The sequence below is a fragment of the Myotis lucifugus genome, unplaced genomic scaffold, assembly GCF_000147115.1.
Source record: "Myotis lucifugus unplaced genomic scaffold, Myoluc2.0 scaffold_10, whole genome shotgun sequence".
In the NCBI taxonomy this organism is placed as follows: Eukaryota; Metazoa; Chordata; class Mammalia; order Chiroptera; family Vespertilionidae; genus Myotis; species Myotis lucifugus.
In genome coordinates this window covers 6,044,314-6,071,942 of record NW_005871058.1, presented here as the reverse complement: position 1 = coordinate 6,071,942, position 27,629 = coordinate 6,044,314, and the positions used below count along the sequence as shown (strand labels likewise).

The following is a 27,629-nucleotide window of genomic DNA, read 5'->3' as shown; positions in this document are numbered from 1 at the left end:
CTTCCCACATGCTCTATGTGGGTGAAGAATGTTTGCTGACCACTAAAGAGTTGAGGCAAGTTGAACAGACCATCAAGAGACTGATGGGAAGTACTGGTATTCAGGGTGGTTACCAGACCCTAATAAACAGGAGAGCAGGGTGAGTCCAGTGGATCAGCAGGGGACCCAGGCATGAGGAGCAGAGGGGTCCCCTAGAGTTGACACACTTTGATAAGGGAGTTCATCCTATATCCACCAGCTGGGTGATGAGCAAATCCAACGGAGTGTTCACACTATAGTTACTTAAAAGGCAAAACCCTAATCATACTGAATTCTTGGTGTGCAGCAGATTCAAATTATAGAACTTAAATTTAACAGGTAAATACGTTGACATATTTTGTGATCATACTGGGAGAAAATAAATATGAAACTGAAAATTTTACATTTATAAATCAAAAAATTAAACTTTTAGAAAATTCACTTTATAAAGAACATGCCATTGGGGATTTGGGAATAGGGGGGAAGGTAGCTCAGCTTTATTTATGAAAATCACTGACAAAACAATAAAAAGCCAAACATAAAAACATTTTTAGTTACAATATGAGCTGGAGTTTATATTTCTTTATGAATTCAATTTAAAAAAGAGAAGCGCTTGACATGAGCACCAGACAGGTCCTTAATCCACTTTTAAATCCTTGCCCACCAGCATGGCAGTCACAGGGTGCATACTTGCTTTGTGCTCTTGGTAGGTACAGATGGCTTGATCACGGGACTTGTCAAAGGCAGCCAGGTCCCTACAAAAAAAAAAGAGGAGAAAAAGAAGAAACATAGCTAATGATTTATTTTTTTGTTTTGGAAAATTTTAAATAATCATAAATATTTGTCATGATATCCTTTCCTCAGAATTCCTGCCAAATCCATAGTCAAAATAACTTCACCGAGATATTTTTCAATGTATCTTGCAGTCAAGCGTTCCTGTATGTCAACCAACTACTCTTTTACCTCATTGCAACATTTGAATAAAAAAAATTTGACTTTACTTGCTCAATGCATCTTCAGACATTTTTCTTGACCATGCCTATTCACTAGTTATCTTCTACTTGCTTTTAAAGATCTTTCTGTGTCTATAAGATTATTTTTGATTTATTTACTTTTCATCACTGTCTAACCCCATTTGGCCCATAAGAGATAAATCACATATAATGCTTCCTAAAAAGTTAATGAAATTATCTCAAATTTTAAATATTTGCAAGTATTAGTTCCTATACAAAAATTCTATCTATATCAGCGGTTCTCAACCTGTGGGTCGCGACCCCTTTGGGGGTCGAACGACCCTTTCACGGGGGTCGCCTAAGACCATCGGGAAACACATATATAATTACATATTGTTTTTGTGATTAATCACTAAGCTTTAATTATGTTCAATTGGTAACAATGAAATTGGGGGTCACCACAACATGAGGAACTGTATTAAAGGGTCGCGGCTTTAGGAAGGTTGAGAACCACTGATCTATATCCTTTAACAAATATAAATATGTATTATTTTTAGATTGCATTTTACAAAGAATTTTAGCAACAACAAAAACATTTATTTAATATTTTTTTCTTCCTCATCCTTATATAAATTCAAAGCATAATTTGATTCGGTTCTTACTTGAATAAGGGTCGTGTGAACTTCATTCTTCCTTGTTCAGTCACCATTTTTAGAGCCAAAGGAATTGCTTCCTCCCATTTCGATTGAATGCAGAGTCGCAACCATCTGAAAGCGGGATTTTAGTGGATATGGGGTAGGAAAGGAGGAGGAAGAGGTAGGATATGACAGGTATATATGAAAATAACTTTTGTAATGATAAATAATCCTATTATGGTTACACTGTACACCACTTTATTCTGAGAATTTCAAATACATATACAATTTAATAATTGGAGAAGAGAAGGAAGAGGAATTTGTTTTTTTAAAAGATCATACGTTTTAACAGGTCTGGAGTAAGTAGGTGCTCATGTACCTTATATATGCAATTTCTGGTTTAAGCCTCACACTACAAATCTAAATTAAGAAAGTTTAACCACATAACAGAATCAGAGATTTCTAACCATTCTCATTTCAGAGTTACTTTGGCGAGTTGTTGGAGAACGCCTATTTACCATTGAATCCTTAAGCCTAATGATTTTTAAAGGCAAGAAAAGCTTAGAACAGATTCTAATAAAAAGATTAATACTATCATCTTATAGAGATTGCAACTATTCCTTAAAAAACACTGTAATTATTTATATAGAAGCAATAAATTTGACCAGGATGTGTTAGGACTCTGCTTTCCCTTTCTCCACCACTGAAACTAGTTTTCTACTTTCTTCCACAGAGACAAGTTAAAATGATGTACCTGAATCGTATTTCAGAATTGTTAATGGCATTGAAGTTGTACACCTCTTGCATTCGCTTTATGTGCCCCAATGGAAGAGGTGCCTAAGAGCAAAATGAAAAAGTATAACGTATCATTTCAACAGGATTCCTTGGAAGAAAGGAGCTGGAGAGAAATTCTTAGCCAGATTAAAATCCTAAATATTTTCTAATATAAAAGTAAGTTAGATAAAAATAAAAGAAACAAATGCACACAAAAATAAATTTTGTGCAAACTTATTCTGGATAAGGATATTCTACCAGGAGCAAAGGGATAATTTAATTTGTGGAGTACACAGAGAATTAAATGAGGATTATGGCCCTCAGACTTTTTAGTATATATAATTATTAACTTTCAGATTCTTTCTGATATATTTCTTTCAAGTTATTCCTGATATATTTTAAATTTATTCCATTCTCCAGATTAAATCACAGTTTCTTAATTGTTTCCTCATGAATTCCCCCCCCCCCAGTTTTCTTTGCATATTTCCTCTGAAATCTCTTTTAAATTATCTACAGCCCTACATAAACAACAGTGTTTAAACTTTTATATTACAGACTCCTTTCAGAATCTGATGAATCATATGGACTGGACCCTTTCTTTGTGAAAAAAACAAACACAAAAAACCAAAAAACAACAACACAACAACAACAACAACAAAAACAAAACCAAAACAAAACACCACCGCATTTACCATATAAACACAAACTTCTATATACAATTTCAGGGGTTCATAAACTTCCTGTGCCCATCTTAACCCATCTTAACAGGGAGGGTTTGTGTGATGAAAAGAAAGAAGAGTTCAGTTTGGACAAGTGGAGTGTGAGGTGCCACTAGGTAGATGGTAATTCTCTTCTCCAGCCATGACCTCAACTTACAAAACTCACTCCACACTCACTCACCATCTCTGCTCTTACTGACTGCTAGATCCTTCCAAATTGTTTAGTCTCAACTAAATTCCAAGGCCGCCCTGGCAGGTCAGCCAGTGAAGATCACCCCTAGGCCCCCTACTCTCCCCGTTTGCTGTTCCTATTTCCCAGTCATCCCGTCACGTTTTCCTCCTTCCTGGTCCTAGGCCGCATAGCGGTACTTACAGACATTTGTGAAATCATGATGACTCGATGTACTAAAAATTGATTCTCTAAGGTCCCTGTTGCCTTGAAATCCCATTGCTCATTTTGCTCATTTCATAGGAAATTCTGTTCAAAGTCTCCTCCATCCCTCTCAAGGTTCTTAGACCGGAGAGCTCCCTTTATGTAACAGTAAAGACCCAGTCATTACCTCCCTCTCAAAATGTAGCTTCTCCTCTCAGTGAAACACTGCTTTAATTACCTGGGTTTGAAACGTTCAAATCTGCATAGATTCTTCCCTGGTAACCCCCAAATCCAGTCAGTCACAAAACCCTATGCTTTCATCCTGTATGATGTCCCTCTCATCTGTCCTGTTCCTTCCCTTCCCACCTGCCCCTCCCTCACGCCAGGTCTTCCTGTGAGCCTCCCACCTAACGCCACCACTGATGTTCCTCATGTCAACCCAGCCTTCACATTACCAGCAGAGTCATTTCCATAACCACCATTGCATCAAACGACTCTCCTGTTAAACATGTTAAATCCTTTCCTACTGACGAGCACAAAATCTAAAATTGTCAGCACTCAAGACTTACCCCATCAGACCCTACCAGCCTTCATTAACTCCTTAACCAGAGCGACGATTTACTCCTGCAGCACGGGGCACGCTCCGTCACTTGCTGCCCCCTTGGACTTGACTTTTTCCCTCCCTGCTAGCACTGCTCTGCTCAAAGCAAGCCCCACTCCTCCAAATCTTTCCTTGATTATGCCATTTGGAAGTCCTTCTTCCTAATCAACTTTTTCTCAAATGATACATAAATTATACCACCTTTTATTGCTAACTTTTGCATGTGTGACCTTTCTTACTAGATTATAAACTTTTTGAGGACATGGTGTATTTCTTATTTATATTTTTATATTCAGCACAATACTAAACATACTAAGCATTCAACAAATATTTTTAAGTAAGTGAATGAATTTTGTAAATTATTTTTTTCTATTGGTTTCCACATTAACATTTCTTCCAGGTTGGGTTCGATGTAAATGCTGTGCATTATGCCCATTCTAATTCCTAATGTTCTGAGCTAGTACTTACTTTCTGAAGCATCTGTGCTAAAAATTCATTCAGCTGATGAGAAGAGAGATCTTTCAGGTCTGCTGAGTTGAATGAACTTAAATCATCTTCTTTGGCCTACAATAAATGTTACTTGGTTATTTCCATTTGTGTAAAATTTAATATTTATTGGTTTATCTGACATAAAAGTAAAATTAAGAAAAAGATAGAAATATAAGAATATGTGAAATTGTAAAAAATAAAGCCTTAGCTACTTTATTATTTCTGAGATTACATCACTATGCCTTCTAAAGCCTGTATTATTTTTTAAAATTAGACTGTTAGTAAGAGTGGAGGAAACTTTTGACATCCTTTGTACCATTCATGTTAATCTGTCTTTTTAAAAAATATATATTTTTATTGATTTCAGAGAGGAAGGGAGAGGGAGAGAGAGATAGAAACATCAATGAGAGAGAATCATTGTTCGGCTGCCTCCTGCATGCCCCCCACTGGGGATCAAGCCCACAATCCGGGCATGTGCCCTGACTAGGAATCAAAATGTGATCTCCTGGTTCATAGGTCGACCTATGAGCCACGCTGGCCCAGCTAATCTGTCTTTTATTACAGGGATCTCAGCTAAGAATTCAGAGGGAAGAGAAATAATTATTTTTCCTCCTCTGTAAGAATTATCCAAGATTTGTATTCACGCTGGTTTCTCTAAGGCAATGGTTCTCAACCTTCTGGCCCTTTAAATATAGTTCCTCATGTTGTGACCCAACCATAAAATTATTTTCGTTGCTACTTCATAACTGTAATGTTGCTACTGTTATGAATCGTAATGTAAATATCTGATATGCAGGATGGTCTTAGGCGACCCCTGTGAAAGGGTCGTTTGCCAAAGGGGTCGCGACCCCCAGGTTGAGAACCGCTGCTCTAAGGGTTAGTTTCAGTATATACATGAAGAAGCTGTTCTTTAGGGAGTTTCAAAGAACAGTGATATCAACAGAGCAAAAGTGCCTCCACTCTTCCCCAAGAGCATTAAACAGTACCCAAGATTATTTTAGATTTCCTTGGTATGTGTAATGGCTATATTTGAAGTAGCAGCTTACAAATGATTTATGAGGAAATGAGAAAATGCAGATATTTTTGCATACTTATTTTAAGAGCTTAAAAGAAACAAGAAAAATCAGAACCCCTGACCCACCACCTTCATGTGTAGAGACATATTTGTACAACTCAAATAGGAGTCAAAAGTCACACAGTATTACTCACAGCAATCCATCTTTCACTTAAGGCAATACAAGCATTTGTCAGGGTCATATCATAACTGCAAAGATAAAAAAAAATTAGAGATTAAATTGAGAAAAATGCACATGCTTTTGCATAAATGCAATTTTGAGGTTATAGGTCATACTTTAATTTCAAAGTTATTTTTAAATAAAGACAAAGATCTCCAGGGTGCTGGGAATAAGAAATCGTCTGCCTGACTTAAATATGACTGGCATCATCCAGGAACTCAGAAATCCAAGTGGATACCAAATTAATGAAGCTCCTGATTACTCTTTGAAGAGTGTTTCAGAACATCTCAGGCAAGACTGAGCAGTAAATGCTGGGTAGTAAATGCTGAAGGAGCTGGGGCTCAGCTGAGCATACTGAGTGTTTACTGTACGGCAGGAGCAATTCTGGGCACTCGGACAGCAGACAAACAACAGAGTCCTTGCTCTCATGGATCTTACATTCTCTTGTTCCAACCACCGAACCATCCAATAAATCTGCAAGCACTTACGTGACAGACACTGCTCTAACCACTGGGGAAATACTGGTTGTCACAAGAGACCCTTGGGAGACTCTGAAATCATGTGATGATAATTTCATTTCTCTTTTTTATGTTTTACAATAATGGAAGAAACCGTGTAATGTGTGCAAAATTCTTGCAAAACATTGCCCTCTTCGTCTGTAAGTCATGCTTGCTTGCTGTGAAATGTTTCTATTAGAGATCAGAGGGTACCTTAGGGCCCACACGAAGTAAGTTTTGATTAGAAGTTACCATTGAACCTGCTTCAGGAGAGTTTGTGTTCTAGGGTGAAGGCAGTGACCTTTGAGTCAGCTGCCAGTTCACCGTCACGAAGCAGTCAGGCTGTGGACGGTAGGCAAACCCTTTGGTCTGTACTTAAGACCAAATGGGATCAGAGACCCTGGATTGCTCAGGCAGTAAATCACCTTCAACTAGAACATTACTTAGCACTAATTTAAGAAAAAACACACCAATAAACAGGACAGTAAAAACCTTTGGATGGTCTGTTTCTTGGTGCCCTGAAATTTCCTTCTCATGGTAATGAAAAGAACAAGGTAGGGATTATTAGCTCAAGGAGGGAAGCAACCCTTACTTAGGGCAAGGTCCTACGAAAGGTAAGAGCAAAACCAGATATGTATGAGCCCTGCTCTCACGGTGCCTCAATGTAGTAAAGGAGAAAGATGTTAATAATCACACAAGTAAATGTGGAATTACTACTGTGGCAACAGCTATGAAGAGGCGACACAAGAAATCCTCGCACTGAGATTGGAATTAACTGGGTGAGGAGCATTCCATGTAACAGGAACAGCATTCCTGGCTAGAACATGCGCGAGTTTGCATCCTCGTGGAAGACCAGGATTCGGGTCCCTGATTGAGGAAGGTTCTTAGTTTAAAAGTCTCTGTATTGGAGATGAGACAACCAGGGTTCGAATCTCAACTCCTATTTCTTATTTGTTGTGTAACCCTGGGCAAGACACTTTACCTACTGAAACTTCATTTGCCTCCTCTGGAAATGATAACTTATAACACTGTTATCATGATTAGCATAATACTTAGGTCATTTTTCTTATTGCCGATGTGTTCAAGGAAAGGGCAATATCTTTCTCTCGCACCATCCTTGTGCAAAAAGAAGGCACTAAATAATTACTTGCAATGAATTGAACTGATTTATATTTAATTATCACGGAGATTGTTCTTTTGACCTCAGGGTTAAGGTTCAAACACCTAAGAGCTCTGCTCTCATCACTAACTAGTAACAGCTTAAGGAAGGCACGAAACCCTTTCAGATAGTTTGAGGAGCTTCAGGATTTGGGAGAATGAGAAGGAAACCATAAGCAGGGTAAGCACTGACGTGGGTTTTACAGGAGGCAGTCCAGGAGAGTAGAGCCAGGTGTTCCAGTCGACTTGATTGAGAATATCAACCTGTGAACAGTAAGAACACCCAGTTTTCTACAGAACAACTTTTTCCAAATCTAAATCTAAAACAGACTTTTAGGTACTCAAATCTATAATTTATACTGACATGTCAAGATAATTTCTAAGTCTCTTTTCTAAAATAAATTCATATTAGTCATGCTCTGTTAAATAGATATGAAAAGTACATACAAAAAAATTCTAAAACACTATCACAGATGTCTCAGAAATAGGATAATTCTATACATTAGTTCATGCTGTTCAGATCACATTTTAAATAGAAAAAAAATACAATAAAAGATTGAGCCTCAAAACAAATTTTAGACCAATACTACTATTAAGTAATTCAAGTCAGCCAGCAAACAGCTGTTAAAGACATATTGGGCATGAAAAATAAGAGTGCTCTTTAAAGCCAACCTTATCTTTAAAGTGAGAATACAGGAAGTCCTTCCAGTCATCAGTGGTTATGCTCTGGTAGGAAAATTTCTTAACATAAGCCTTCAGGAATCCTAGGAAAACCTCTGAAAGTTAAAAAAAAAAAAGTCTATTAATGGAAAGGTAATTATTTAACATTTTTTTCTGGTGCTTGGTATTGTACTGTTAACCACAGAGAACATTCAGAAAAGAGTCAGTGTTCAAAAAAGGTGGTAGGACTTAAGTTGGAACTTGAAAGATATATGTAACTTGATTGAAGGGAGAAGAGAAATCCTAATTATCGGTAAAGGGATCACACAATGAAGACACCGAAAAGTAATACACAGCACAAGTTCTAAAGGCAATGACTCAATTAAGAGAGAAATATCGGGCGGGCAGAATGGGCCCAGAGGAGGAAGGGCTTTCAAAGTCCTTCAACAAAGGAGAATACCTACACGCCCAGCAACGGGGAAGGTTACATACACTCAGCACATCCATACCACGTAATACTAGGATGGCATTAAAAAGTGTGAGATAGACTTGTATATTCTGATATGGGGGGATATATGTGAAATATTGAATTGAAGAAATGTAGAGTAAGTATGTAGTATGATTCCTTTTCTGTAATCAAAACAATTGTATATATTTATCTGCCTATTTGTTCATTTACACTTGGAAAAATATCTGCAGCCGTCCACACCAGACCACTCATAGTGGTTATCCCTGGGGAGTGGAAGGGTCACTGAGCAACTCTCACTTTTCACTCTTATAAACTTCTATACCACACACATTTTTTTCAATGAATATGTAGTATTTTCCTAACTTGTAAAATACTGATGCGTTGGTGTGTGTGCTTTTTTAAGTCAAGCAGCACAATTTTGAACTTGGTGGTTCAAGATTTTAAGTAGAGAGGTAACATTAGAAAATGATACAGATTTCTTCAGCAACTACATACAGAAGGAACTGGAAGAATAAAATGGAGCAAAATCAACAGTGCAAAATTCTTCCTTGTTCTTCATGTTACCCCCCAAAAATAATTTCAGAAAATGCCAATGACTTGCCTGGTCCTCCAAGAAGCTGCTCAAGGTAAAAGAGTAAAGCAAAGCCCTTCTCATAGGGAACTGAAGAATATGCGATATCAGGGTCTACATTCGCCAGATCAACCACCAATTTGGTGAAAGGATGTGTATCCCCAAAAGTCTTTATCTGCAAGACACAAAGTTGGATGAATGTTCAAATATGAAGACTAGTTACCACCATGCAAACAAACTAATGAGGAAGTATTACTTCCCACAGTGGCACATTTTAGGGGAGTCTAGAACATACACAACTCAGAGACTGGAAACTGTAGGATATGTTAGCATAAATTTCTGGAAGTCTATTAATGGAATGGCTACTTACGTAATGTTCCCTGGTATTTCTTGCCCTGTAATAAGCTTTATTCTTTGTAAAAGACTAGAAAAGTGTTTCCATGCCTGGCCAGAAAATTCAGCTTTCAGGAGATAGCACTTTAAAGTAACAAATATACCAAATAAAATTCAAACACAGTAACTGACTATTTTACTTGCAAAGACCTAATGAGATCCTACTGGTCATGAACACATTTGGGGCAGAGTCCAACAGAATATTATACCAGCATCCACTAGATTTTCCACCCTGTGAAAATGATTTTCTTGTTGCTACTGAGGAAAGGTGCTTTCAAACCTAAATTTTTGAACACGTATACAATTTCGGATGACTGCTTTTACCGAATTCTGTAGCTCTCCCCATCCTCCCAGAGCATGAAAGTGTCTGAACCTTTCACCAAACAACCGTCCGCAAATGTGGCGTTCCAAGTACACAGTATGTCCTTCATTTAACCTGAAAAATTTATTTTAAATAAAAATAAAAACAGTGACACAACTGAGAGGAAAAGGCATTACAATCAACAAGGTATTTCCTTTTGGGCTTTTCTACAAAGTAAAGCAATTGTAAAACATGACCACTCCTGTCTAGGCGGCTGCCCGGGGTGCTTCCCTGCATCCAATCCAGAACAATGGGAAGCCTGGCCAAGCAGAGGGCGGCAGGGAAAATTAGGCCATGGTTCTGGTTTTATGTGTCCTAAGCTGTGACTATCCCAGGAACTAAAGAACAAGCATAAACCGAATACCTCTACTCTACCTAACACTGCGACAAGTGTTACAGAATTAAAAAAAAAAAAATCTGTGCACCAAAGAGGTGATACCAAAGACAAACAAGATATACACACAAAACAATTCAGAGTGGTGGGAGGCAGGAAAAGAAATTAATATGAAGAACCAATAAAAAAAAATCTTACCAAAAGTGATCCCAAGTTTTGTTGGTCACTAGATTTCCTGTCCAACTATGAGATATTTCATGTGCAATAACCTAAAGGAAACAATGGATGCAATTAGTAGTAAAATTCATTACCTTATTCTAAAATAACTCACTATGTAAATGTAAACATTCTAGTTCTTTCAATTCTAAGTTCATTTTTTTAAACATTTAGCTGGGAGGTTCACGTTATTACTCAGTTCATCAAAAAAAATATAATTTAGCAAAAGACAAAAAAGTATAACAGTTTAAAAAAATTAGGAACAAAAACTCATTTAGAAAATATTAAATTAAATGGATACATCACTTCATTAAAAAGTATTTAATGAACATGTGAAGAGATAAAAACCATAAAATGTTCTTAAATCTGCTAAGGATTTAAGAATGGTTAATGTATTTAACTATTAATAACAGTTAATGTAACAATGTTTTACAACAAGAATTCTGAAGTATTCTTTTATAACCGTATCTTTAACATAACAATGCAATGGATAGTTTTAAATTCAGTTGACTTAATACTTCATGAGGGTAAGACAATGACAACAAATGTTTAACTTACATTGGAGAGGGACTTGTCACCTGCCTAAAAAAGAAGAAAATGACCTTAGTAGTTCAGTAATCAAATTACAGCCTATATCAAGATGTACTATTCTGGCATTAACTCCCTGGCATTGTATTTCTGCATGGCATGCCTAAGAGTTCAAAACAGACATGTATTTAGAAAATAAAACAGAAAATGCAGAACTAAAAAACAGCATAATTCTTTCCTAATCCCAGAGAAATTTTCCAATACCAGCAGGGCCAGTATTCTTGTCTCTAATTAACTTCTGGGAGACACTTCTCCTACTTCCATTTTTTATATTGCTCTTATTTACCCTTATTTACCTTCTTCCTCTCTATTATCCACAGTATGTTTTTAAAAATTGTATAGTGTCTCCTATGATGTATTTTATTTTCCTTATTTAGTTGCTAATCCTACTCACTGGGTTGTAGGAAGGTAAAGTGAGGGTTTTTTTCTTTGTTTGTTTGTTTTATACCAGTACCTATATGCCAAATGTAAATGGTATAGTTTCTTTGTCTGGATACATAATTCATCAATGGATTGCTGTTACACAGCACTCCACCCCTTAAAATCCCAAACAGCTTACACAAAATATTTTTTTCTCCCAAATGGCCAAATTATTTTCTTTTGAAAAATGAGATGATGATAACCACAATAAACAATAAAATTAGAAACAAGCATCATATAAATAAATTTTTTAAAAAAATTATTGGAAATCTAAGGTTCTCTATTCCTAGGTTTATGTTTGAGAAGAACGCAATTTCAAATGAAAAATATGCACACTTACCAGCAGAGTCGGAGTTACAAAAGTGAGGCAAGGATTTTCCATGCCGCCGTAAGGGAAGGATGGTGGCAGGACCAATAGGTCATACTGCCCCCATACGTATGGGCCTCCCAGATCTTCTGCAATTTGAAGCATAGTTTCAGTCTGGAAAATTAATGCATATATATTTGTATGTCTTCATTAGCATAATAAATTCTTAAAAGTATATATTGTTTTCTATGAATCTTATAAGTTAATGATGCTCATTTGAAATGAAAACAATACAAAAAATGTAGCAGATGCAAATTCACATAAAATAAGATGTATTTGATTCTTTTATCACATCACCTAACACCATCACCTTTCATACTCAAATTCTTAAAATGACCGTCTACCACAATTGTTAAAAAGGGTGACTAACCTCAGAAAATTCATAAGCTGACTTTTCCACCTGCTCTTTCTCAGACCACACCAATGTTCTCGGGCCAATCTGCCTGCAAAATTAAAAAGCCTATTAAAAAGGAATTCAAGGCAAATTACGTACCTGGCTCTAGGAGAGATTTAAAGCACTGTATACAAATCCTCCAGTAGGAGTGTGATTCACCATGTGCTCAGGGCAGGGCTGAGGTTAAATGCCCTCTCAGAGACACAAGCCTGCTGTTGTGTGTGCAGCAATGGACATGCAGCTCTCTAAGGAGACACAGTCTGGGCCAAATGAAAACTGAGACAAGGTACCCCCAAAGGTTAGTTTACTGGCTTCTGGTAAGACACGTGGGATCTAGTTTCCTCCCTCAGTCTCACAACTGTAGAAACCCACTTGCAGCTCACTAAGAGATTATTCCAGAACAGGGGTGGATGTAAACTTTGTTTCTTCTATAAAAGAAACAAATAGAAAAGGGAGGAAATCCTGTGACATACTACAACATGGACGAATCTTTAGGGTGTTATGCTAAGTGGATAAACCAGTTACAAAAGGACAAATACTCTATGATTCCACTTATGAGGTATTTAAAGTAGTCAAATCCATAGAAACAGAAAGTACAAGGGTGGTCACTAGGAGCCAGGGAGAGGGAGACGCAAGGAATTGTTGCTTAAAGAGTATAGAGTTTCAGTTTTGCAAGACGAAAATGTGCTGGAGATTTGTTTCACAACAATGTGAATGTAGTTATTACTCCTGAACTGTACACTTAAAAATGGTTAAGATGTTAAATTCCAGGTCCTTTGTAAACCACAATAAGAAGGAAGAAACAAATAGAACTATATATCACTTATATAGAGCTTAAACTAAAAAATATATTTTTTTCATCTAAAATATGTTATGTAACACAAAACTCCAAGCAACAAGACTTGCCTTGGTATTGGCCCAGAGAGGAAATGAACTCTACAACAGTGCTTCTCAAACTTTCATGTGCATACAAATAACCTGGGAGCTTGTAAAAATACAGATTCTGATGTAGTTAGTCTGGGACAGGGGCCAAGAATTTGCTTTTCTGAACCAACACCCAGTTGATGCCTAAGCTATTGGAATGCAGACTACACTGAGTAGCAACGGTAACCAATGCGATTCAACATAAATTTAATGAAAACCACAAATGTGAGCTACATATGAAATTTCAAATGGTCTAGTGGCCACATTTTTTAAAAAGCAAAATTAAATAGATAAAAATAATTTTAATATATTTTGTTTAATCCAATACATCCAAAATATTATTTCAGCCTATAATCAACATAAAAAATGAGTAGTGATGTGTTTTACATTTCTTTTCATACTAAGCCCTTAGAAACCCAGTGTGTACTTTACATTTACAGTACATCTCAGACCTCATGTGGTCAGCAGCTGCCACACTACAGAGTAAGGGTCTGTGTTGTGAGCTCACAGAAACCTAGATCTGTTTGGGTCCTGGCTCTGCCATTTCCTTGCTATATGACTCTAAGCCAATTACTAAAACTCACCAAGCACTGGTAAACGGGGGAAAAATAACCGTATCTACTTTACAGAGATGGGAGGATTCAATGGGATAACGCATTGGAGATGGTTCATAATAAGATCTTTTAAATTGTCAGCTACTAAAAATAAAAATAAAAAAAATTGTCAGCTACTGTGACAGTCATTATAATCATCATTTAGTGAATGGCTTCCCATTGGTTAGGTCTGTTAATCCTCACAAAAAGCCTTTGAAATCCATATTATTATTTCTAGCTTTTAGATGAAAAAAATGAAACCCACGGACATAGCTAGTAACTACTGGAGCTAGGATCAGAATCTGTGTTTGCCTGACTTCTCTATCACGTCCTTATTTCTGGCAATTTAGGGAGTGTAGTTACTAAAGATATTCTTATTTTTTAGTTATTTAGAAATAAATAAAAAAATTAAGGAAGGGCACTCTGTATATTGGTAAAATTTTAATAAAATATCTTATATGTCTTGAATATTTATAGACTTCCAAGTGCTTTCATATCTTTTATCTCATTTGTTTCACATAAACACCCTATGAGGCAGGGAAGGGAGATATCTTTACAATGACGACAAGGAGGCTATGAGAAGTGACTGGTCCAAGACCTCTAACTAAAGGTAAGTGCATGCTCAGTCTATCATACTTGGAGAATCTAAGTAGTCAGTGACCGGTAAAGGTTTTTTAATTTAAAATTAATTTGTTATCTATATATATAAAAGCCTAAGCAACCGTTCAACCATTTGGCCGGTAGCTATGACATGCACTGATCACCAGGGGGCAGATGCTCAACACACAGACATAGAAACATGGAACAGACTAATGAATCTCAGAGCAAAGGGGGAAGGAGGGAGGGTGGGAAGAGATTAACCAAAGATCTTATATGTATACTAGAGGCCCGGTGCACGGATTTGTGAACTGGTGGGGTCCCTTGGCCTGGCCTGCGGGGACCGGGCTGAAACCGGCTCTCCGACATCCCTCGCAGGGTCCTGAATTGCGAGAGGGCACAGGCCAGGCCGAGGGAATCCGTGCACCGGGCCTCTAGTATTTTATAATTAGATTTTAATGTTTCTAGAACTGCCAGCTTGATATGTTAAAAAACACACAAATGGCCGACTAGGTTATCCCAAACAAATGTTCAAGATGCCTAAGGTTCAATCTTTCTATAAACCTCAAAATTTGTCTAAAAGCTCACCTGCTTTCTAAAGCTCCAACAACTAAAGCAATCAAGTAGCAGGGAATCGGGACCTAAAGGGGGCAAACAAAACACACCACATGCTTGAATTAGTGTTTGAAAATGTTACAAAGTAAGACAATTTGTATTAAAAGTAAGTGAATTTCCTTTTGAATGTCCAAACAGTAGTATGGATTACTTTCCTTTTGTACTTCTCAAATAGTTCTTATTTTTAAGAGATCAAAATTGTAATATACAACATTTCAAAACATCTATCTCCCTTTTATTCCATTAGGAAGGCTTCTGAAATGTGAAAAACATATTGCACAAGATATATTTTAAGCATTTCTCAAAAATTAACCTCTAAGACAACTGTACCCTTCTTTTAGGTTATTTTTCTTGATTTAAATTTTTTTTTTAAAAAAAACCTCATTTTTCTAAACCACTCCTGGTGTAATTTAAGAGAAAAACAAAATAATTCAGCAGTAAGAAGATGCTGAAGGTTTGGGAGCTTGGAATCTCAGAAGCTGGGGTGGGAGCAAAATTGTCCACTGTGCTACATAGAAATTTTAACTTAAAACAACTGTACCAGAATGCTTTTTTTTTTTTTTTGGCCTAAAACTGCTCTTCCATTTGTAAACACTAAAGGACCACACTCTGGTACCAGCGCAGGAAAAAGTATAATAACTTAAAGGAAGAGGAAACCTGCTACTAACTGGGATGAGGAAAAACGGGATCTGGCATGCCCGCTACTATGCCTATCTAGCAACCTCTTTCTTCAACATGACACTATAAGTAGAACAAAATATTTCAAAAGCACAAAAGGAAAAGAAATGATGAAAAAGGAAAAACAAGCCGCTTTCTAAATTCTGAAATACTTCAAAAGCAATTTTGCTTCCTGGATAGGTAAGAGCTATTTATAATTCAACCACCAACTCATAGGAAAATCCAGACCCTAAGAACTTACTTTTTGGCTGAATTTGTATATTTTCCTGCTCGGATCTTCTGGGTCAGGTGCTTCTCCATACCAGTTCTTTAGGGACAGACACCTCATGGACAAGAAAAATCATTTCCAGTTTTAAGTAAAAGGTCCTATGTTTCTTGAACTATTTATGTAACATAACTTTTTCCCCCCAAGTTGTGACTATCTATATAATAAATAGACCCTGAACCCAATAAGTTCAGATGTATCAGCTTTGTAAATAGAATTAGCAATATGTAAAGCTGGCTTCTTTAAAAGCAAATGTGATGGCTTCTTTAAAAGCAAATGTGAACCATCTATCCATTCATCCATCCGTATTAAGAACACTTGGTAGAAACTAAATGCCTGGACTTGGGCAAAGAACCTCCCTGAGCCTCTGTTTCTCCATCAAATGAGGCCAATACTTTATAGGCCTGCTGCAGGGAATAGATAACACACACAAAGAGCCAGCACCATGCCCGGCAATGACAGCCACCACCACCTCTCCCCTCTACAGGTTCAAAGGCTCCTACATTCACTTTAGGACAGAGTTTGGAACAATTTTATATTTAAAACTTAAACTTGGAGTTAACAAATAGAACTTTTAAAGGGTCATCGTATGAGAAACTGAAAGTTATTGCCAAGAACTGAAAAATAATTTTCTCTGGAAATTTGTATGGAAAAGATCCTTCTGGCGCAAACCGTACAGTCACTTAAATGTGCACCCCAGCTCCGTGCTTCTGAAAGTTTTGTTTCTAATGAGTGCCAGAATCAGGACTATCCTCTGAATATTAATGATCCAGCAAGCACCCATTCTAGTAAGAGCTAGAGAGTGCTAGACTCTATTTTTCTTGCATGGTCTAGTACTCAAAGCAGGCAGGCACAGAATCGGAAGCTCCAGAACCAAGTGCTATAATCACCATGGACCCTAGAACTAAAAGCATTCAGAAAATAATTTGGTTCTGTTTCCTCCCCTCATTTACACAGTGATATGTTATACGGATGAGACAATTGAGGTTGTGAGGTCATAAGACGTGCCCAGGGTCATGCAGTTATTAAGTGGTGGAGGAGTCCAGAACCTGAGATTCTTTGCCTTCAAGGTTATAGCACTCTACAAGGTGTAGGTTGGTTGTAGGATGATCTGGGAATCAAGAAGGGCCCATAAACACAGGTTAGTCCTCAATTCTATTGGCTTGGTCTAAGTCCGTGGTTGGCAAGCTGCGGCTCGCGAGCCACATGCGGCTCTTTGGCCCCTTGAGTGTGGCTCTTCCACAAAATACCACGTGCGGGCGCGCGGATGGTGCGATTGAAACTTCGTGGCCCATGCGCAGAAGTTGGTTTTTGGCCTGGGCGAGTCTATTTTGAAGAAGTACTATTGATATTTGGCTCTGTTGACTAATGAGTTTGCCGACCACTGGTCTAAGTAGGTCTGGCCTCCGGGATAGTATTCATTTACTAACTATAATTCACCTTTTCCTAAAAGGACTAGCAGCACTCAGGACAAGAATAAGTTGGAAATGTATAGAAAAATTTGTCATATATGCCTGTTAGATGTTTATATGGGTATAGAGTACATTCACAGAACTTTTAATTCTGCAAATGTCCATTTTTTAAAGTTTTAAAAAAATTGTTCCCATAATCTTATTTTTAGGTGCAGAATTCTGAATTCTTTTTAAATTCAGAATGCTACTCATTTCTTTTTTTTTTTACACTTATGTTCAAAACTGCCTTTAAAAGAAAAATTCAAAATGAGGTCCACAGCCTCTTTTGTACATATTTCAGGTAGAATTTAATTAAACAAAAATTCAATGCTTATCTCTGCTTATCATTTATATTACATTTACTTACATGAATCACTTAATTCAGTGAATAATTTGTGGTATTTACCTCTGCACTGTAGGTTAATTTCACAGAAGGCGTGTCCTGGCAAGGAAGAATTGCTCGGCAGTGGATGGCCTGGGAGGGGGAGAGAGAACAAGAAACAGCTGGTTCCCTTTCTTATAAACCAAATCAGAACCAAAAAAAAAAAAAATCATTAGAATTGCAGCATTGTCCTTAGACACATTCTTTTTAAAGATAAAAACACATCTCACAATTCTTGGGATCTTTTAAAGTAGCAAAAATGTATTTGCCAATTTAAAAAATCTGGTTTTCCATTTTAATGCATGCTCAATGATCGCATTTCAGGCTGGAAAATGAAGCAGTGCTATGCAGTGTTTCCTACTCTGTGCTCTGAGTAACAGTAGTGCCCATAGATAAGCTGTTAGGAAAAAAGGGCTATTTGGTGAAATACACTTGGGATCTTGGAGAGTCACTAGGAACATTGTGTCCTGAAGCCTCTGCAGAGACCTAAAATAAAGAAGCCTGTTTTCACACTTTTTTTAAACATGAAACCCATTTTTCTCTGGTGAGTAACAGCTAATGGGACGCCAGTGTTCTGAGAAACACAGTTTGGAAAACGCTGCTTGAGTCATGATGTTTCCAATCTTGCAGCAAACCCTGAAGGTAAGAACTAGGCAGAAAAGGAGGAAGAACAGTCTCTCTCAATACCATGCAGGCAAGTTCATTCATGAAACATGTAAAGTGTTCCTTTGCTTCCACATCAGTCTGTCATCAACATGGGTTCCATGGAGAAGGACAGCAGAGCACCTACGGTTTTAGATCTTGGCCTGTTTACAACCAAGTCTGTATTTGTTGCTGGTGAGCAAAGCAACCCAGCCTTATCGAGAGTCTACTGAGCCTAAAGGAATGCTGATCCTAATGTTCTCTCTCTGCGACTGTTATAATTCATAGACAGACTTCATGACACCACAAACTTCCTTAAAACCCCAAACTCCTGCCCTTTTCACTTCAGATCTAGTAGCTTCTCCAAAGATATGAGATCCCAACTGACTTCTAGATGAATGGAGTAGAACCAGAAGAACCACCTGGTTCTCTCGCCCAAAATGAGGTTTCAAGACCATGCTTTTTAAGTTCTTTCATGGGCTCTGGTTAGGTGACTCGGCAATGCCAAGGAGTTTTTATATGCATTTCACTAGATAAGACCAAACCCAGGCAAATACGCAGAGAGGACAATTGTAAACAAATTTCTCAACCAAAATCGTATCTACATGCTTCCTATCAACTGCAATAATTTCTGAATTTAACTGAAATCTCTTTCTTCTATTTCAAAAACTGTTGCCAACAAGAAATGGAATAATATTCAAAATTCACATTCTTATGGCTCACGAATCTTGCAGTTCCTGCCAACTTTAATTTATGGACACTCTATAAGAATTACTTAGAATCAGGTATTACTAAGAGAGTGCACAGCTTGTACACTCTGGCCTAGAGTGTTCTATCTCTTTCAGGTTAAATCTAAGGGTTTCTTAGATTGAAAAGGTATTTCAATTGGCAAAAGAAAGTAACCATGTCTAGTTCATGTGCCAACATTGCTTCCTTTTTTATACACTTGCATTCAAATTTGAGCTTACCACAATATCTGTCATGCAGGAATATTAGGATTAAAATATGCAAAGTATCTAACACAATGCTTGGAAATATAATAAACAGCTAATGAAGTGGGTTCCTTTAATGTCAACTATTTGATTACTGACAGAATTAGGTGTTTTTTTTCCTTTCAGAACAGAGTTTGATACTTACTATTTTTATGATAAATTGTCTCTACTCTTAGATTTTAAACAGATGTTTACATCATATTGTTTTAAAGGTACATTTAGTGTACACTTTGTGCATGTGTAAGGAGATTGGAGGGGCTATGCACCTACCTCAATGGTGGGTGCTCTAGGTAATGATGTCTGAAGAGAATTAGGAAATCTGATCTTTCACTTTCTACTTCTTTATTGTTAACAATGTTCGTAATCATTACAGATTTTGTTTTATTAAACTTTCATTTTATGACCATTTATTAAGTGCAAACTGTATGCCAAGTTCTAGGCTAGGTGCTGGAATATCAATATAAATATGACTCAGATAGTCCAATCTAGGTAGACATGTTTTCAAATTAAAGAATGTTTCTTTTGTTAAAGTAATATGTGAATCCATTAATAGTGAGAGATAGAAATGAAAATGTTATTTTTACAATAGATTAATTAAATTGCTATCTTAGGTAAAACCCATGTATCCATAAGACCACTGTCTACTTTGCTTCATTCAACTTCATGAGCTGGGAATAATAACTCATTCTGAATTGTTTTTACCTGGCACTGACTAAAGAGATATGGGTGCTCCTTCCCGGAAGTTTGTTCAGGAGTGAGCCACTGCAGGGCAGAAGATTTTGGCGATGTTTCAAAAGAAATTTCTATAACCACTTCTTGATTTCTGTAAGAAACAAACCAATATATTAGTACAGTATAATTCAATCTAACTAAAATCTGAATTCATAATATCAACACTGAATAACAGAAATAATATTTTACGTGGTCTTGTTACTGAGAGTAAGCTCTAGAAATGTCACGTCCTAAGTGGGTAAGTTTGCCTCTCACATTCCTACCTGAATGCCAGCCTGAATCCTTTTCATTCTACCAAACTAACTGCTTATAAAGATGTAACAGGAACTAATATTAGAATACCCCAGCTTTTTGTGTGTGAGATACAATGTAATCTTTTATGATAGTGGGAAAATGGAAGAAATAATTTTGAAACTTGGACTACACAGCAGTGGGTCCAGAGTATAATGTATTGCAGTTATTAAACTGCAAACTGTTACTAAACAAGGTTAAGTCAAGAAATTGAGAATAAGCTTTTAGAAACATTTAGAGTCGTTTTTGTTTGTGGAATCTAGTCATCAAAACTGTGTGCTTGGATTAATCTCTCCTTCCTTGTATTTCATTTTTATTGCATCCAACGAAAGTATCCGTCTGTGGCGGATTAGAAATAACAAAAACTAATCCTTCGCCCCAATAGTTTGAGCAGCACAGACAGTGAGGAAACAGCAAGACAGTGCGGGGGACCAGCGGCCATGCTAGTGTTTGAGTCCTGACTGCCACTTACTTGTGCTAATTATTTGACCTTCCTATGCCATAGTTCAGGGGTCCTCAAACTACGGCCCGCGGGCCACATGCAAATACAAATATTGTATTGTTCCCGTTTTGTTTTTTTACTTCAAAATAAGATATGTGCAGTGTGCATAGGAATTTGTTCATAGTTTTTTTTAAATTATAGTCCGGCCCTCCAACGGTCTGAGGGACAGTGAACTGGCCCCCTGTTTAAGAAGTTTGAGGACCCCTGCCATAGTTGCTTCACCTGTAGAATGGGGTTAATGACATCCACCTCATAAATGATGTGTGGGTTTTTCCTTTCTTTTTCTTAACTGGAAAGAGAAGGCATGGAAACTTGGCCACTAAAAGGTGGGGAAGATCACCCTTGTTCTAGGCCAGTGGTTTTCTGCCCTTTTCTCTTCCCCAATATATCAAGGAGTGGAATATACTCCTAATATGACAATTCTGGCTGTCATTTCTTGAATAAGTTACTTACTTCGAGTTTTCCTTTCCTCATCTGTAAAGTGCAGATCCTACCCAGAGGGTTACTGTAAGGATTAGGTAAAAGATTGCATCTAAAGCACTTATCTCAAGATTATGACATAGAAATGGTTCTCTGTTTGTCACTGTTATTATTCCATTAATAAAAGTGGCTGGCCTCTTGGTAAAGGTGAAAAATGTGCAGCTTGCAAAAGCTTCCCAGGTGATCTTGAAATACCTCCTTAAGACAGCATGCTCCCACTATCACATTTTACTAGACATTGGTAACATGATGAGTAAAGAAGTAACAGTTATCAAAAGTCCTATTCTTGAGTATTTCATGCAATGAATTTCTTTAGTATCTTAAGAACATATAATTTTCACTTATATAAGCTTCAATCTGAGTAACAGATCAGTGGGCATAGTGTACCAATTACTTCATACACACAAACTAAAAACAGAAAAGAAAAAAATGTTTAAATTAATGGAAAATATATTCCTCTATTATTTAGCTGTGAAAGAGGGTAATATTCATACTTGCTCAGAGCAATGGGAAGAGAGATTTCCAAGGGTGATCCTTTGTAACTTTGTCTTTCTCCAAGAACATATTTGACTTCTTGTCCATTGATGACCACTTTTTCTATTGTAAGGTCCTTTGTATCCAAAATCTAGAATTAAATTAATCCTTTTAAATTATAAGAAAACTAGAGGCCAAGTGCACGAATTCGTGCAATCAGCCCCAATCGGGGCAGATTGGAGCTGGGCCTGTCAGGAGGAGGAGACGGCGGGAGGTTCCAATCAGGGCCAGGCTGCAGGCCGATGGGGGTGGTGGGGGCTGATTGGGGATGCGGCCAGCCATGGGGAGGGGATGTGGGCTGGCTGGTCCCGCCCTAGAATTGGGTGGGTGGGGCCAATTGGGGGCCAGCAGCCTGTGGAGGGGCCATGGGTGGTTGGCTGGCCTGCCCTGCCCCTGATCAGGGTGGGGGGGCTGATTGGGGGCAGAGCTGGCTGGGGGGAGGGGCCGTGGGCCAATTGGGGTGGGGGGGGCCCATCAGGGATGGGGCTGGGCGGGGGGAGGGGCTGCAGGAGGTTGGCCAGCCGGACCCAACCTCCAATTGGGCTGGTTCACTGACCGCAGTGGGCGCCATAGTGACTGGTCGTTCCAACATTCAGGTGGCTGGCTTTTTATATATGTAGATAGCTTTATACACCAGAGAAAACTAATATTAGAAATAGGTCAACTGCAATGATTACAGAGTAGAACTAGCTGCTTATGGAGAGTAAGACACAGAGAGTGAAATTCAGGAATTAAAGGAGGCAAAAGTTAGCATAAGCCCCCTCCCTCGGGACCCAAACTTCCTGAAAATTTTTGGGTTCTAAAAGTTTTTTACATAGTGGTAAGTCTGGGATAGTCACACAAATCAGGGGCTTTTAGTGAAAGTCAAACAAATGTCTGTGCTTCTATATCCTAAAACTTCTCTGCTATGAAAATATTCATCTACAACTTAGGTTTCTGTTATCATGACTCAATATATCTTACCATGTTTCTTCCTAGAATTAATATAGTCCAACTCCTATGCACTTAAAAAATTAAAACAAACCTTGGCACTTGTTGGGCAAATAAACACCGTAATTGCTGCTGTTGTGTATCTACAGAAAGCCCAACTTGGTATGGCAACTCTGACCCAATGACCTACAGGATTGGGAGAGCATAGCTACTTGCCATGGCTGATTAAGGACAACTGCTTTGGCCAGGAAGGAAGTGACAGCAAGTATGAATCTTTTCCATCCCAATAATCCCCTATCTGAGCCCTGAACACCATACCCTTTGTCTTTCAACCATTTCTCGTTCTAGAACCTTCAAACTTTCTATGTCACAAGACTATTTCATATTTTTAAAACTTCACTTGATGCTCCTGCTCACTCTGATAACTATTCATTTTTGTCTTTCCTTTCTTAAACTCCAAGGGCAATCTACATCTGCTATATCCACTTCATCAATCTCTCCTCCCTTCCCTACTTCAATCTGGCTTCTAGCTCCGCCGATAGTGAAAGGACAGTCTGCCAGAAGCCGGTCCATCCTTGCTGCTTGACACAGTCGCTGCAGGGAAGAAACATCTGCACAGCATATGTTTCAAGGGACCTGGCATATATGGCATACTGTTCTTAATATGTTTGCTCCCCTTCTTGGCGCTATGTGTTTTAACCAAGGTCACCTCTCCGAGAAAGGTTGTTTCCCCAGGTAGGGATTTTTCCCTGAAGTTAGGAAGGGAATAAAACCCCTTAACTAAGTGCCAGGCAGATAGTTAATCACTTTAACTACGAACAATCACGCTTAAGCTACATAATCTTTACTCCCTGGAATGGAGATAAGAAACGCCCTAACCCTTGGAATAGAAATTGATAGGATTAAAATCAACTGGTATAAATACAGATGTAACAAGACAATAAAACATAGAACCTGGCTGGAGAACCTAGCAAGAGAACATGACAGGAGAACCTACACAGAACTTGGCTGGAGATCCTGGCAAGAGAACCTGGCTATGATGATCAACTGAACACTGCCTCTGTGTCACTCCTTTTTTTCCAACTCCGTTCCCACCTTTGGGAACCCCTGGACCTGCTGGGGCTGGACCCCAACAACAGTCTTTCTGATCCACAGGTCTTTTCTGTTCAGTAAGTAACCTTGACCTCTGTCTACTCATAGCCCTCATGGACCACACAATCTGTTTAAAGTTTTTCCTTTGGCTTCACTGATTTTACCCATAAATGGATCTCCTACTGGTCTGGTGCTTTTCCCTCCCCCTCCCTTCTAACTACTAGATATGGATATGTCCCAATGTTCCAGCCTTAGTCCTTATTCTTCACTCCCTTCCGCTGAGTCATGCCCACATCATCAACTAATACCACTGTGCTGATGAACACGTCTGTTTCTACAGTTGTGGCCCCTCCCCAGGACCTCAGCTGTATGTTTCTAATTATTTGCTTAACATTTTCATGGGATATTGCCTCATTTTCAATAGGCTTGTAAAAATTCTAAAAATGAAGCTACCATGATGTCCCCCAACTCAGCTTTCTTCCCTGGTTTCTCTATTCTGTTAATGGAGCTCTTCAAGGTACCTAACTTTTGAAACATTCAAATAATCTACAATCTATCCCACTTCCCAATCCCACATAGCCCATTGACAAGTTATTCTTTCACAGTGTGCTCACACTTCCTTTTCTTTCCTTCTACCACTACCCTAGGTCTAGCCCTGCCTTAGAACTGCCTATAGTCTGATTTCACTATCTTTGGCATCTTTTCCTTAAAATCTGGCCTGGAATAGCATGGGGAGCTAGAAGGCCAAGAAACATGGGGAGTTAGAGGCTGGTTGTCTTGCCCAGCTGGTGTTGCTCAGTGGTTGGGCATTGACCTATAAACCAGGAGGTCACGGTTCGATTCCTGGTCAAGGTATGAATTGCAGCTCAATCCCCAGTGGGGGATGTGCAGGAGGCAGCTGATCAGTGATTCTCTCTCATCACTGATGTTTCTCTCTCTCTCTCTCCCTCTCCCTTCCTCTCTGCATAATAAAAAATACATTTTTTTAAAAAGTGAATGTTACTTAGGTTTGCATTCCCAGGGTTTAGTACGGTGCCTGAAAAATAGTAGATGTCAATACATGAAGCACATCCCAAACCAAGAAAAAATAGAAAATGCTTTGTTTAAGCTGTGTAAATCAAGTCCTAAGCCTCAGCTGAGGACTATGTAACTGATCCCCAATTTGCACAGGCTGCTGGGAAGTTGTTCCATGTCAATCTTGGGGCCCACTTCTGTGTTTGTGTCTGGGCTTTACAGCATGTGTTTGCTTTCCTATCCTTATTCTCTCTTCCTCTAACTTCTTTACTTTTAGTCTTATTATACTGTATCTGTCGTTTGAAGCAGCCTCAAATTCTTTCTGCAACAAAGCAGGGCTTAAATAAAAAAGTGTTATGCCTCATTATTATGTCTCTATTTACATTTTCTACGTTTTATTTGCAGGGTGCTGTAACTAAAAAAATACATACACAAAAAACTAGGGGGTTATGCATTAAAACCAAAATTGATTTGATTCCCAGCTTAGCCTGGAGAGTTTGCAGTCAGAAAGAGCTATGTTCAATTCCCGCCTTCTGCCTCTTACTATTATGTGATCGTGGCCAAGACATTAAAGGCTCTTTTAAGCACTGAAAGAACACCTACAAGTTGAAAATGTCAATAAGAGAAACAAATGCTTGAAAGTAATCACAAAGGAGTACTACACGTCAGTGCTAGTAACAAAAAGCTCCAGAAGGATTTTTAGAAAAGCTGGGAATTCATCCTATTAGAACTCCTTCCGCATTCCTCAGCAGCATGGATTCCAAGAGTGCAAGATGAAAAGAACACAGGACCCAGTCCTGGCACTGGGTCCCTCTATGGGTGATGGTGATGGTGAGATGTGATGCCACCTCACCTTGAAGATACACTTAGCATGACTATCACTGCAGCCATATTAAGCTTAGGTACTGCTTTCTAACGGAATTTATCCATTAATTCATCACACTTTTGAGTGTTCTTTACATGCCAGTACTAGTTAAAAGCTGAGATACACAGAGACATGAAACACCATCCCCACCTTTAAGAGTCCATAATCTAGTGGAAGAAACGAGTTAACTCAAATAAACAAAACTAAACTCTTGGTCTTAAGTTATTGTTATAAATAAGCGAACAATTATAAACAGATGTCACTGTACTATAACTAGCCTTCCTTGTATAACATAATTATAATTCCAGGCTCTAATTGACTAAATAGGCATGCCAACGAGAAATTATAATCTAAAAATCTTTTCTCTAGATTTGGGGGGTGTAAAAACAATGGGCAGATTTTTTGATTGGGACATTCTTTTCAAAATGTAGGCCTCCTGATTCTTGCTTACTGATGGAGCAGAGGTAAAACTTCATATTTTACAAAACAGGTAGGGTGCAAGGTCTTATTAAGCAGTGATAAGCTATCAAAATTCACTTCTTTTAGTCCAGTTGGTGTGGCTCAGAGGTTGAGCGTCGACCTATGAACCAGGAGGTGACAATTTGATTCCCCATCAGGGCACACGCCCGGGTTGCAGGCTCAATCCCCAGTGTGGGACTTGCAGGAGGCAGCTGATCAATGATACTCTCTCATCATTGATGTTTCTCTCTCTCTTCCTCTCTGAAATCAATGAAAATACATTTAAAAATTTGTTTCTTTTAATAAAAGAAGAGGTTGCATTGAAACAGGACTTTAGTTCAGCCAATCCTGCCTGGGGAAAGTTGCCTGCAATAAAAGATAACATGGTACTTCCAGAAGACCAAAGTACAATGTATAAGGAAAAGGTCACTTTCTTGCTTATCATGCTTTTATTTTCTTCCTTATAGCACTTTTGGTAACTACGTATCCATACATAGAGGAGTCAACCGATTTTTCAAATCAGAATCAGTCTAACAAAATGTCAACGGACAAAAGTAAGAAAGTTATGTGCTATATTCGTTCATATCAATGAACTCAAAATATAGGCCTATTACACAAGCAGGAAAAAGGCATGAAAACCACACATGCTGACCTAAACTACAGTAGATATCACCACACTACTTTATGCAAAATACACTGTGGCTGGCCTTTTCTTGTCCCTCTTACTTTTAAAATGTCTATGGAATTCTCCGGATGGAAAGGTACAATCCAAACACAATCAGATAATTTGAGTGAGAACCCTGAAGGCAGGTGATGCGGTACGGATAAAATTCTATGAATCTAAACAAGTTTTCCATCACTCAAGTAGCTGGAGAGCTTGCAGAAGTACATCTTTTCTAAAAAAGCACAGTCAACAGTCGCTCTTTGGAACCCGCCACTAATAGATGGAATGGAGACATCCTTAGAAAGTTTGAATGGCCCACCCATCCTTCAATTATTAGAAGAGAAGGGTGGCAAGAATCAAAGGTAGGCAGGACGATGGCCCTGGAGAAAAAGAGCTGCTTCTAGAGTTGGCAGAGACTGTAAGCTGGGCGGAGAGAGGGGTCTGGTGCTGGGCACCCCCAAGGGGTTTGAGAACGACTGGCAGTGAGACTGAGGGAAGGATCCTGCGGGCCCACGGGGTGAAAATGAAGGTGCCTGGGAGGGGAGCGTGGGATCAGGCACTTAGATGAGAGTGTGGGCTGAGGACGGTGCACTGGGGACTGGAAGAACTCTGGGGCCCGAGAAGGGAGTTCTGGGCTCCGGGCCGAGGAAACGGGGAGGCTACAAGGGTCCTTATCGCTGGGAACTAGGACTATGGGGGTGA

The 27,629-nt window shown here is 38.5% G+C and overlaps 1 protein-coding gene across 1 annotated transcript in view; it reads right to left on the bottom strand.

Moving 5' to 3' along the window:
- Window positions 1-439: 439 nt before the first annotated feature.
- LTA4H (leukotriene A4 hydrolase) overlaps window positions 440-27,629 on the bottom strand; it is a 27,693-nt gene continuing 503 nt past the window's right edge. Inside the window, 19 exon segments of the mRNA XM_006109704.3 lie at window positions 440-773; window positions 1,634-1,738; window positions 2,361-2,443; window positions 4,542-4,637; window positions 5,772-5,826; window positions 7,646-7,716; window positions 8,125-8,228; window positions 9,183-9,327; window positions 9,870-9,981; window positions 10,439-10,509; window positions 11,015-11,038; window positions 11,805-11,945; window positions 12,202-12,274; window positions 14,928-14,980; window positions 15,874-15,931; window positions 15,933-15,955; window positions 17,755-17,823; window positions 20,067-20,187; window positions 21,864-21,994. Of these exon segments, the coding sequence (XP_006109766.1) occupies window positions 656-773; window positions 1,634-1,738; window positions 2,361-2,443; window positions 4,542-4,637; window positions 5,772-5,826; window positions 7,646-7,716; window positions 8,125-8,228; window positions 9,183-9,327; window positions 9,870-9,981; window positions 10,439-10,509; window positions 11,015-11,038; window positions 11,805-11,945; window positions 12,202-12,274; window positions 14,928-14,980; window positions 15,874-15,931; window positions 15,933-15,955; window positions 17,755-17,823; window positions 20,067-20,187; window positions 21,864-21,994 (1,653 nt within the window). The 3' untranslated portion in view covers window positions 440-655.